This window comes from Otolemur garnettii, unplaced genomic scaffold (genome assembly GCF_000181295.1).
Source record: "Otolemur garnettii isolate 467f Iridium unplaced genomic scaffold, OtoGar3 scaffold00114, whole genome shotgun sequence".
Lineage (NCBI taxonomy): Eukaryota > Metazoa > Chordata > Mammalia > Primates > Galagidae > Otolemur > Otolemur garnettii.
This window is the reverse complement of record NW_003852509.1, coordinates 4,545,266-4,558,186: the sequence shown is the minus strand read 5'-3', so window position 1 is coordinate 4,558,186 and position 12,921 is coordinate 4,545,266. Positions and strand designations below refer to the sequence as shown.

Here is a 12,921-nt window from a genome sequence, read left to right as displayed (position 1 = left end):
TCTGCCGGGCCAGGGAAGACGGTCAGTCCTGTGCCTCTGCCGGGCCAGGGAAGACGGTCAGTCCTGTGCCTCTGCCGGGCCAGGGAAGACGATCAGTCCTGTGCCTCTGCCGGACCAGGGAAGACGGTCAGTCCTGTACGTCTGCCGGACCAGGGAAGACGGTCAGTGCTGGGCCAGGGAAGATGATCAGTCCTGTGCCTCTGCTGGGCCAGGGAAGATGATCAGTCCTGTGCCTCTGCCGGGCCAGGGAAGATGATCAGTCCTGTGCCTCTGCCGGGCCAGGGAAGATGGTCAGTGCTGGGCCTCTGCCGGGCCAGGGAAGATGGTCAGTCCTGTACGTCTGCCGGACCAGGGAAGATGGCCAGTCCTGTGCCTCTGCTGGGCCAGGGAAGACGGTCAGTCCTGTGCCTCTGCCGGACCAGGGAAGACGGTCAGTGCTATGCCTCTGCCGGGCCAGGGAAGATGGTCAGTCCTGTGCCTCTGCCGGGCCAGGGAAGATGGTCAGTCCTGTATGTCTGCTGGACCAGGGAAGACGGTCAGTGCTGGGCCAGGGAAGATGGCCTCTGCCGGGCCAGGGAAGATGGTCAGTGCTGGGCCTCTGCTGTGCCAGGGAAGACGGTCAGTGCTGGGCCAGGGAAGATGGCCTCTGCCGGGCCAGGGAAGATGGCCAGTCCTGTGCCTCTGCCTGGCCTACTGATTGTTGTGACGGACGGATAGCAACACTCTGAAAATCACTGGGTCCCACATGACCTTTCCTATGAACTGGGAAATACATCATTACATCCTTTTCCCCAGAATAATTTTCACTGGTTTGCTGCCCCTTAAGGAGCTAAGCAGTCATTTCAGTTCATTTCCTCTTAATTGTCTCAAGCACATCAGTTAATAGTCCCTCTAAACAATTTGGGTCATGGAGTATAAAACTATCATCTTAAAAATGTCTTCTCCACCAAACATGTGTTTCTTTCTTTTTTTCTTTTTTTCTTTCCTTTTTGCAGTTTTTGGCCAGGGCCGGGTTTGAACCCGCCACCTCCGGTATACGGGGCTGGCACCCTACTCCTTTGAGCCACAGGCGCCACCCCACCAAACGCGTTTTGATCTTTTATTTTTAGGAAACTTGGATCTGACATAATTCTTGCTTGAAAGGATAGGCAATTCTCCCATTTGACTGCAGTGGGCCAGGATTCCAGCGTGCTGTGGAGGGACCTGTCTGAAAGGAGAAAGTGCTGGACCCGGCCGGCTGTGAGGAGGGAGATGAAACCGTGTGGTCAGAGCAGGGACCGGAGCCAGCACCATCAAAGGGAGAGCACCAGGGTCCCAGTTCTAGCATCTTGGGGCGGGGAGCTGATGTAAGGGAAATGTTTAAACCCACTTGAATTTCTATTTCTTTTTCTGAGAAATGGAAGTACAGATACCTGAAGGCCACTGAGCTACAAAGTCTGCAGCACTCTGCAGCTGCTCTGTGGGCGCCGTCCCTGGGTCCTGGTCCTTCCTCTAACTGTCTCATAAACATACTGATGGTAACTTAGTAACACTGGAAGAAATGAAGGGAGGGTGCCCAGATTCGAGCTGCTGCCGGCATTTATCCTTCCTGCCCACTGAGGATGGAGACAGCCAGTGGTTTTAGCCACCCTGCTAAGTGCACACACCTGCCTGTGCCTGCATGGGCTGCTCTGGACAACAGGCACAGAGGATTGTTTCTCCAAGATCACACAGGGACATCACCCTATGCCCACTGCAAGAAACATGTTTAACTGTCCTAGAACCAGAGGGGAAGTGTGTGCAACGTCCCTTTCACAGGGACATTTTGGAGGAGGGCTCTGTAAACACCGTTTCGTGACGATTTAGGCTTGCTCTGATAGTCCGGAATTGTCCCTGATTCTACAAATTCTGTCGTCGCAGCTCAACTGTGGAGAGTTTAAGACACTGAACAAGAGGCATCATTATTCAAGAAGTTGAACAACTGCAATGATTGGGTCAAGATATTAAAATTCCAGGGTAAGATGTATCAAAGCAAGAGCCACCAAAGCCAGTCGGTAATGATCTTCTGGGTCTCTAGGTCAGGCCAGGTTTCCATTTTAGTGGCTCTACGAGGACAGAGTGGGCATGTGGGCACAAATTTGAAAACAGCATAAACTCCTCTTGTCATCCAGGAAGACTGACTGTGTCTACCCCCCAGGGGGCTGAGTAAAGGAAATTCTTCATGTACCCTAGAGGTGAACCACTCCTTCTTAATTAATTTGTTTGAAAAACATATCATGCAACTACAACATTTTTATAAATAAATTAGTTTAAGCATCCTGATTTTACTGCGCCAAACGTAGGGTGAAAAATGTGATGTTTGATTTTCTTGTGATCATAGAGATAAGTCATAACACCTCATGTAATTTTCCTCGATGTATAAGATAGTCCATACAAGAAGGACATTTAAGTTATTCTGTCAAATCTTCAGACTTAATTTTTTTAATTTACATAAATGCATTTGGTAAGATCTGTAATTTTGAACAGTGGCAAAAGGCAGCCTTTGCATGTAACTATAAAATAGTTAATGAGTCAAACCGGGGGTTAATTTGAGTGTATTTGAGTAATTTTCTGGGCAGGTCCTAACTGATTCCCTTTCCTGCTGTGTTTCCCCTGACACATCACTGTAACGCCTGCATACGAAGCACTGCCCATCCATGAGAAGAACATGGCCGGAAACCCAACAAATTGGGCATTTTTATTCTTAACCTGTATGCTCATCTCAATGTGGTGAGGAGAGACAGAAGGTAGATGTGGCTTTTTAATCCCCAGTGCTGTGTTTCTCTGTTGGCTTTCTTTGTCACCACCACTATGGCTGGGACACATTTCTTCAGAATCAATATTTCTACTTAAGAAAACCAAAGCAGAGTGAGCTTTACAGCTCACCAGCCACAGTCCTGCCCTGGGCCTTCTGCTGGGTCAGTTGAATCTGAAGATGTCGTTAAGGGATAAAGACAGTCTTTCCCACAAATGAACCACCTCAAATAGGCTAATGTGAAAACGACCGCTTATATTCCAACACTGTCAAAGAAAATTTTTTTTTTTTTTTTTTGAGACAGAGCCTCAAGCTGTCCCCCTGGGTAGAGTGCCATGGCCTCACAGCTCACAGCAACCTCCAACTCCTGGGCTCAAGCGAGTCTCCTGCCTCAGCCTCCCAAGTAGCTGGGACCACAGGCGCCCACCACAGTGCCAGCCATTTTTTGGTTGCAGCCATCATTGTTGTTTGGCAGGCCCTGGCTGGGGATTCGAACCCGCCACCTTAGGTGTATGTGGCTGGCGCCTTAGCTGATTGAGCCACAGGTGCCGAGCCAAGAAAAACTCTTTATCAAGGAGCTCGCTTCACACATCTGCCAGCTTTCTCTCCCATTCATGAGAGTATGGTGCATTTAACACCCTTGATGACTCAGGGCTATGAAATACTGATGAGAAAAGCTTAATCAAATACAAACTTTTCACTGGACCACCACTACCTGGGCGAGAGGAATGCAGGACAGCCAGATGGGCCCACCCAGAAAGACAAAATGATCAGCCTACCTTGGTTTCTCAGCCTGGGCTCTGTTGACATGGGGTGGGGACGTCTAGGGGTGTTAAGCAGTACCTTCTCCTCCACCCCAAGTGTCATGATCAAAGATGTCTCCAGGCGTCACTGTGTTGCCTGGGGCAGAGAGGGGACAGACCACCCTTGCTGGGAGGCCTTGAGGTTCCCCAGTAAAGCCCCAGCGTTGAGACACATGGACCATCACCTGGGGCTGCTGAGAAGTGGTCAAAGTTTGAAGGAATTGGGGATCCTGCTGTCAGCCTGGCCTATCTCCAGTTGGGCTCCAGGGACACCCCTCATTCACTCCCAGTGGGCCCCAGGGTAGAACCCATCTCTGGCTGGTCACTCAATGCCCTCCCAGGTGACCTGGAAATCACAGCAGGCTGTGGCTGCTCAGGCCTTGTGGGCAAGTTCCCCGATGGCTCTGGCCCAGGCATTGTGGGTCCCAGCCCCAGGGGGCACCAGATCTAGGGCCTGGGGCCTCGGTCTGCTGGCCACTCTCAGACCATCACAGATTCCTGAGGATGGTGCTGCCACATCAGCCCCGGCCAGCAGGGCTCGGGGCACAGTCTATCCTCACAGACAATACCTGCACGAGCCCGTCAGGCGGCTCTGGCACTATAATGCAGGGGCCGGATTCTCTTCAGGAAGCACCTTTTTTGGTCCGTCCATTGGTAAAGAAAAACAATCACTGCGAAGATTGGAAAACCAGCTCCTATTGGAAGAGTGTTGGGAGTGTCGTTCTTTATAGAAGTCAGATTCTGAGCCATGGCAAATATATTTAATGAATAGGTGGTAGGTTCTAAAAGACATTTAATATAATTCCCATCTCCAGGGACATTTATTTGTCTTCACTGGCTGATGTGCCACCTTCCAGGGGTGCCCTGGTGTGCAGAGCAGGCTCAGTAGGGGGCCCAGACTGGCAGGGGCCCAGCAGGGCCCCATCACAGGGAATATTCTACAGCTGGTGCCACTGAGCCTATACTTATGGGGAACCCAATAATTTTCTGATATTATGTATTTTCTCTATTACAAAATGATAGCTATCCATTATAATGATTTTCGGAAGACACAGTCAAGCAGAAGGGCAAACAATTCCCATGTTGTCACTCAAGGAGAACCATGACTAACATCCCATGTGCTGCTGGTCTTTCCCCGACTTGCTTGTTTGTTTTGAGGCAAGAGTCTCACTATGTTGCCCTTGATAGAGTGCTGTGGCATCAAAACTCACAGCAACCTCAAACTCTTGGGCTTAAGCAAGTTTCTTGTCTCAGCCTCCCACGCAGCTGGGACTACAGGTGCCCTCCACAGCACCCAGCTATTTTTTTGTTGCAGTTGTCATTGTTGTTTAGCTGGCCTGGGCCGGGTTCACACCTGCCAGCCTTGATGCATGTGGCCGGTGCCATAACTACTGTGCTACAGACGCCAGGCCATCTAGGCCCAGATTTTAGTCACAAACATGCGCCATCCTTGCCCACGTGTAGGGGGTGTCCTGTGTGCTTTAAACTTAGCATGATCAGTGTGAATTTCCCATAACACTGTGCCCCACACAGACACCATGGAGCAGCCGTGTCCTGTCCTGCCGAGACACGCCTGAGACCTGCTCAATCATGTTTGTATTGCTGGATTGTTTGCTGTTTTCATAATTCTTCACTGTTACAAACATATCCAGATAGACAATTTCACTTTCCTCACATTTTACATTATTTCCTCAGGCTGGACACCCAGGAAGAGACTTGCTGGATGGACTGCGGGGTGTTCGGTGCCGAAGCTGCAGACCAGGTGTGGAGGGGGAGAGCGTGCTCGCTGACTTGGGGTTTCTCTCTCTCCCAGCTATCTCCTACACAAACTACAAAAAAACACCCCCTCCCGTCCCTCCTCGGACCACCTCCAAGCCCCTGATCTCAGTGACGGCCCAGAGCAGCACGGAGTCCACCCAGGATGCCTACCAGGACAGCCGCGCCCAGAGGATGTCACCGTGGCCCCAGGACAGCCGTGGCCTCTACAACTCCACGGACAGTCTGGACAGCACCAAGGCCATGAACCTTGCCCTGGAAACAGCTGCTGCCCAGCGCCACACCTCTGACAGCCAGAGCAGCTCGGTGCGGACCAGCGACAAGGCCATCCTGGCATCCAAGGCCGAGGAGCTTCTCAAGGGCCGCCGTCCCTCCATCGGGATTCAGGTAGCCGCCCCTGCCACCTGGCCCTGGGCAGCTCTCAGCTGCACGTAGCCCAGAATAAGCCAAAACTCCTTACCCTAAGGCAGGCAGGTGACTCCCCACCCAAGCTGACCGGGGTCCCAGCACAGGGCTGGAAAAGACTCAGGACTCACGCTGAATGAGCCCACCCCAGCTTGTACTTTTTCTAAAGGACAATGTCTCCTTAGAGAGTGTGGAGATAAGATTATTTTGATGCTTAAAAGGAGCAGGGTTTTGTTAAACTTGATTTTTCCAAAGTTTTGCCATCTTGTGGCCAGTTGAATGGGGTGGGGATTCATTGGGAATAAAAAAGTAAAAGGAACAGCAAGTTCTCCTCTGTGCACACTGGGGGACACTCGCAGTATTTCGAGCATGGGCGTTTACAGGCCCCTCTCCACAGACTGGGGTGTTCAGCTGTGGTCACAGACGCTGAATCCATGGGTTCAGACCACAGAGGGTTGACCTACCTCCACCTAGGCCCTAAATGTCCACCCAGTTCCCCACCTGCTAAGGGAAAGCTGGGCTGGCTGCCATCTGTGCCTCACCTCCACCCCGCACATCCCTTCCAAGTGACTGTGGTGAACTGGGACAGCAGAGGAGGTTTGACTTGTGTCAGGTGACTCTGCCCTTCCGGGTCTGTGGACCTGGTGAAGCAGGGTGGCAGCCAGGGCCTCGGCCAGCACGGTTCACCTCTAGCTTCCTTTCCTCAGCCTGTGCTCAGGGGAGTCTTGAAGATCAGATGCTTAGTTGCCACAGTGCCAGCCACGGGAGGAGGGCACCCAGCGCAGTGAGAGCCAGGCTGTTCTGGTGCTGGTGAGGGGGGCACAGTGGGTGGAGAGCAGGGGAGACCGCTGCCGGCCCAGGTCCCCTGAGCCAGGTCTCCACACTGTGGCTTCATTGTTTTGTTTAGGATTCTGAATTCCCAGAGCATCAGCCATACCCAAGGTCAGATGTAAGTACCAAATATGCGCCAAAGCCAAGTACGCATGAATTTTATTTTCTCTCCCTTTTTCAAATAACTCATTCGACTGCTCTTGTCCCGTCTGTCCTGACGCTATATGCCAGGCGCTCTGCTGGGTGCTCCGTCCTGTTGCTGGGGTCCCTGCCATCTACCAGCCCCACATAGATGAGGACACGGAGGGCTCTCCTGCCCACAGCCCAGGACTGGCCGAGTTCCAGCACTAGTGCACAGGCCCTGGGGCGTGTGCCCATCTCTCTGGCTCTAGCGTCCCGTCTTCAATAAAGACTTGAGAAGTCCCCAAACTACCCAGACAGCTGCACACGGCCAGGTGGTCCTGGCTTCTTTGCCTGCTGTGTCCCAGCCTGACTGGAGGAAAGTGTCCATGTCTTTATCTGAAAGACATGGGGACATATTTCCAGAAACCCATAAAATCAGGTCATCTTGTCAGTTCCAGCTTCCTGCCACCCCAAGGTCAGGCCTCCCACTTCCGCCCCAGCCCTCTACCAAGAGCAAACCTCTTCCCCCTGCAGACTACCCCCTACCAACTTCACCTTCAAAAGCTCAGCTGGCCCCAAACCCTCCCCACCCACTGTCCTGGGCCCCACTGCACCCAGCACAGCACCTGGCACATAGGACGCTCGGTACGTGTGGGGTCAGCGCCGGGTGCGAGGCTGGAGAAGCAGATGTGGACTCAGGAACACGCATGGGCGACTGGTCCACCTGTTGTTTGTGGCAGAAAATTAATGCACAGCCTCATATGAGTTTGAAACCTTGTGATTGTCCAAAGAACAGGCTAGAAGGAAAACAGTCAAGAAGTCTCAAGGGTCAGGAAAAAAGTAGCAATGGCATGAAAGCTGGATAAGTTGGGGAGCCAGTGCTGAGAAGAACGATGGGAGAAACAAGAAGGTGGGTGCTGAGGCAGATGGAGCCCCCCAGGCATTAGGAGGGAAGTGGAGGACAGGGCCATGTGAAATCACCACACGGATGAGAGGCCCCGGCTCCCCACGGGCGTCGCTTCATACTCATAATAACCCTAATGGCTGGTTGTTATCAGGCCCAATCTGTGGGTGGGTAAACTGAGGTTCGGGCAGGGTCAGTGACTTGCAGAGGGCGCAGCCACCTGGCAGGCAGGGAAGTCCTGCAGAGCCTGCCCCTGTGGACGTTCTCATGCTGAGCAGCATTCAGGCGGCCACCTCGCCCTCAGGGACCCCCCATGTGAACTGCAGCTCCTGGGCTGTGACTCCCCAGATGCCCAGAGGGTTGGTCTAGCTTGGCCACACCTCCTGGGGACCTGGTGTAGCTCGAAGCTACAAGGCCCCTGTGCCTCAGGCTGCAGGCGCTGAGGCTTGAGAGTGGCCCTTACAGCAGAATACACAAGCAGCCCTCCGTCACCATCAGCCACGTCCCCTCACCCCTCACGTGTCCACCTGAGCTGGAGCCGTGACGGGCCTCACCCCAACTTTCCTTACTGTGATGAGCCCATTTACCAATTTTCTTTGTGTTTGTTTCTGTTTTTATCTGTCTGTTTGCAGTCTTTCCTTCGTGTGTGTGTGTGTGTGTGTGTGTGTGTGTGTGTTTCTGGTCAAAGGCATTGCACTTTATATTGAGGTCAGTGATCTCTAGTGCCATACTATCTCCCTACAAAGTGAAGTCACCATACAGATGAGAGGCGCGGGACAGGCCTCCGTGTCCCGGCTCACAAGTGCAATGCAATGCTTTTGACCAGAAACACACGCACACACACGAAAGAAAGTGTGTGTGATTCCATTGGCAACTTTCCTGCTCCCGGCCCACGCTCAGGAGCCCTCCAGTCCTCCCAGGCCATGTAGATGAAGGGCCGACTCGGGAAGCCTGTGCTCTGGGTTCTGAGCATCCACTGGGCTCCCGAGGCGGGTCAGTCTGTCCTTCCTCACTGCGGCCCCGTGGGCTAAGATTGGGGCAGGAGGGAAAGGGGAGATTGTGTGGAAGCCGTGCCGCCAGCGCCTGAGCCTGGACTAGAGCAGTGCTGGAGGGTGCTGAAGGCATGGAGATTCCAGGCTGGGGACTGCAGGACGCACAGGGAGCAGCTCCGGCACCAGCCTAGGGTGCCAGTTCTCACGCTCCCTGCAGAAAGCTGGGGCCCGGCAGGCCCTTCATGTGCCCTCACCTGGCTTGCAGGGACACCAGGGCTCTGCTGGCCCCTCTTTTTCTTCTTAGTCCACAGTGGTCTGATGAGTAGGGGACCCTGTGGAAGTTAATATACATGCGTATTTTCCGGAACTTTTTAAATCCACTTACACTCCTGGCCAAATCTTCCTTAGGAAAAGACCCTTTTGCGTTTCCTTCCCCCCCCCCCCCCCCCCCACAGAACACGCCTTGCTCACACTTATCCTACTGCTGAGGGGCAGCCTTGCTCCCAGGGCCGCTGGAGCTGACCAGAGCTGGCTCCTCCTGGCCACACCTGATGTCAGCAGCCCTGCCCCCACCCCTGGCCCCACCACCTACCAAGAGAGAACTTCACTTTTGTTAGGAGATTTTTACATGACAACTATGGTAAAATCTGTGAAATTTACCAAATATGCCTTGATTTGACCTAGAATGCCTATTGCTCACCTGATGGTCCTAAAGGTTGAGGTGGGAGATGAGCGTTAACCCTAGCGCTGCAGATGCACCTGCATCGGCCCCACACAGGTTTCTACGTTGGTCCAATGAGGTATTTGATGGGACGCTCATTTGGGGGACAAGGAAGCCTAGATTTAACAAAATTTAAGAGAATTTCCCAGGAGTCTTGTAGCCAGCAAGTAGCAGAGTCTGACCGGCCCCCAAAGCTGTATTTCTCTAACTCATTTAAAAAACAATGAAACTATATTAGAGGAAATTTATAGACTAGACTTTTTGTATTTTATTGTACTTTTTAGCCCTTCGTGTGGTCTCTCTGCGTATCTGTGAGTGTGTGTGTCTGTGTACACGTGTGTTGTAACTTTAGGCACCTGTTAGTCTACACCGTACCACAGCATTGCTCACGTGTGGCCTTCATAGCTACTATTCCAATAACCAACCACCCAGTATTCCGTGTCATAATTTATGGGGTTAAGATTCTCCCACTTTATTATACCCCCATTTTACCCTGTTTCGCCTTATTAATGCTGCCAGGACAAACACGCAGCATTTGTCAGAATTTAATACCATTTCTTCAGGTCAGACTCCGAGGAGAATCAGTGAGGCACATGCTCTCAATATTTTTATGATAAAAATGAGCATACCTTTCCTTACAAAATCTCTTTAAAAATATACTTTGAATTGATTTCACCTGTGCCGTACATCTGTCAAACTTGAGAATATCTACCAAAATATAAAGTGCAATGCCTTTGACCAGAAACCACACCTCACATGAATATATCCACCAAAGTTCACACGTGCACAAAGTACAGACATGTATTCTTAGCAACATTGTCCATAATATAATACTGGAAAACTAGAAATAACCCAATTACCTCTCCACTGAAACCTGATAGAATAAATTAGTTTATACATGTACCACATATTTGTAAAGTGGAATAGTATGCAATTAAAACACAAGAAGGTACATGTGTCCTAACATGGAAATTTAAATCTGTTAATTTTGATTATGATCCTTTTGTGTAAAATAACAGTAATTTTCATGCCCCAATAGGTAAAGCCTAATAAAGCCATGACCCACTTAAAACTAGAGGAAGGCGTGGTGACTCCTGGCAGGGAGGTGAGGACTCTCACTCAAGAACACCCTTCCTCCTGTCCTTGTCTGTTTCATCTTCTGGCTTGACAACCCACAGCACAAATGAGGTGCAGCCTCTGTGTCTGTCTTCAGAATTACTCCAGTAAGACAGGCTGCCTCTGATATCCCCACGGCTCCACAGCTGGCCAAGAACACCTGGGTCTTCATGTGGCCGTCTCTGTTCTGTGGCGCAAACTCCACCATCAGGGAAGCCCAAACACTGGGCACCCCTGAGTGAGTTACTCACCTTCTCTGGTTCCCAACTGTTTAACGTGGCTAGAAACAACAGCAGTTGTGTGGATTACATGCAGGAAAGTTCGTAACACTCTTAGCAGGGTCCCATACGGTGAGCATCACCTGGGAGCATCTGGGGTTTCTTAGCTGCCGCTTGGAGTCAGCCCTGGTGGATGCAAGCTCAGCCCTGGGGCAGTCACACGTCACAACATGGCAGACTGTGTCAGCGTGGTTTGCTAATGGTCTGCACCTTAGCCTTGTAGCAATCAGCAGTATTTTTAGGAAAAGATGCCTTCTATGACTTAGTTATGACATTTCAGACTGGGATCAAAAGTCCTTTTGATACAATAGTAATCTTTCTGTGGAAAAGGGGATAGTTCAGTACCTGGAATAATATTTATGGCTTAACTGACCTTTGGTTTTACGGACTTTTCATCCGGCGTCTGGTGGGTTGTTTAATGGAAAATGCACTGTGCTAGAATTGCCTGGGGTGACAACTTTACATGGCTGAGGATCATTAAAAGGCTTTGTGGAGACTTTTAGGCAAATACAGCCACAATTGGAAACGTGATTTCTGTTCTGATCTGACATCACCCTGCCGGCAGCCCTCCTAGCAGCCGTGAGACAGCTCTGTGTAGCTACAGATGGAGAGAGGCCTCGATGTTTCTGATAAATGCTTACATTTCTTTCTGTGTCTTTCTGTATGTGGATGCTGCCATCAGTATAATTCTATCAAATTGCTTATTTGTTGTCCTTAGCTATGTTTGGTTCATGCTGTACTTACTTTCTTCACTGTAGGGTGTGATAAGAGCTTTTAAGTCCTGTAATAATGTGGTCCAACAAAGCCTATTTTTTTGCCTGAGCTGAGCTAAGCAATTTTATTTGAATACATTTAAAAGACCAAAGTGCAGTGCTGAGTTCAAGTAGTTATGTAAAATATGATGAAACATGGTACCGCTGTAATTACACCAATATGAATACACCTCCCTCTCTGTGATTTTACTGGGTCAAGTGCATCTCTGCATTAATTAAACAAGTGCATAAATAATCACAGAAAATGAACAACAAAAACAAGAAATAGTCCTTTGCTCAGGCCCCACGTTTCAGTCCTAAAATAAGATGTTCTGTGTTGAATCAGGTGGAAACAGCTACTGATTCTGACACAGAGAGCCGAGGCCTCCGGGAGTACCACTCTGTGGGCATACAGGTGGAGGATGAGAAGAGGTAAGTCAGCCCCTCCAGACCAGGAGATGTTCCCCCAGCGAGAGCGGGTTGCGAAAAGCCTGGTCTCGAGTCTCCATCTAGATGGTGCCAGCCATCAATAATGCATGCCATTTGTGGAAACAGGGCCATATATTATACTTTTCAATGTATATCATTCAAGTATGAATTAACATTTGCCAAAGTCTTATTTTTGCAAGAGACAAGGACATAATTCTTCTGATGTAAGTTACCACCTGTGAGAGCAGAGTGGCTGACAGCCTGGAAGTCACAGCTCCATGCAGGGAGAGAAAGCCAGGCTGAAGGTGGGGAGATGTGTGCCTCTCACCTTACGATGTGAGACCGAAAGGGAAGAGGGGAGAGAATGAAGCAGGTTGGAGCTTTTAGCTGTGCCATGAAATGGCTACACTTCGAAAGAATTACCTCTAAATATAAATTACACAGAGTTGTCCATGGCAGTGTTAGGTTATTTTACTTTATATTTATGATGGTGTATATTGTCAGTTTCATAAAAACAAATGTTAGTGAGGGCTTTGCCACCGCAAGCTGGTGAGCCACCGCAAGCTTCTGGCAGGTGTAGCACTGGGTGACCCCTCAGGGGGAGGCGTTCAGTGCCCACCTGTGAAGCTTTAATTTCGGAGTTCAGAACCTGGCTAAAGGCTTTCCCAGTTCCCAGGCAGACCCCCCAGAACCTGGGCATCTCTGGCCCCTGGGAGGCCGGGCTTGCTGCCTTCCATCCCTCCCTGGGATTCTCCTCTTCCTGCTGCCTCTCGAAGGGAAACAAGTGGCTGCGTCAGGGACCAGCTGTGTGAGGCTGTGGTTTCCTCAGTGGAGAGGTCACACGGGCTACGGTACCCTGGGGTGTACGGACACACGTATCACACACGGTACCCCAGGGTGTACGAACACACGTATCACACACCGTACCCCGGGGTGTACGGACACACGTATCACACACGGTACCCCGGGGTGTACAGACACACGTATCACACACGGTACCCCGGGGTGTACGGACACA

General features: G+C 50.8%; 1 protein-coding gene across 1 annotated transcript in view; it reads left to right on the top strand.

Moving 5' to 3' along the window:
• The window catches only part of DLGAP2 (DLG associated protein 2), a 480,560-nt gene that overhangs the window by 447,317 nt on the left and 20,322 nt on the right, over positions 1-12,921 (top strand). The window contains exons 8-10 of the mRNA XM_012809840.2: positions 5,390-5,739; positions 6,665-6,706; positions 11,821-11,906. Coding sequence (XP_012665294.1) covers positions 5,390-5,739; positions 6,665-6,706; positions 11,821-11,906 — 478 coding nt within the window. The remainder of the gene's footprint in view (positions 1-5,389; positions 5,740-6,664; positions 6,707-11,820; positions 11,907-12,921) is intronic.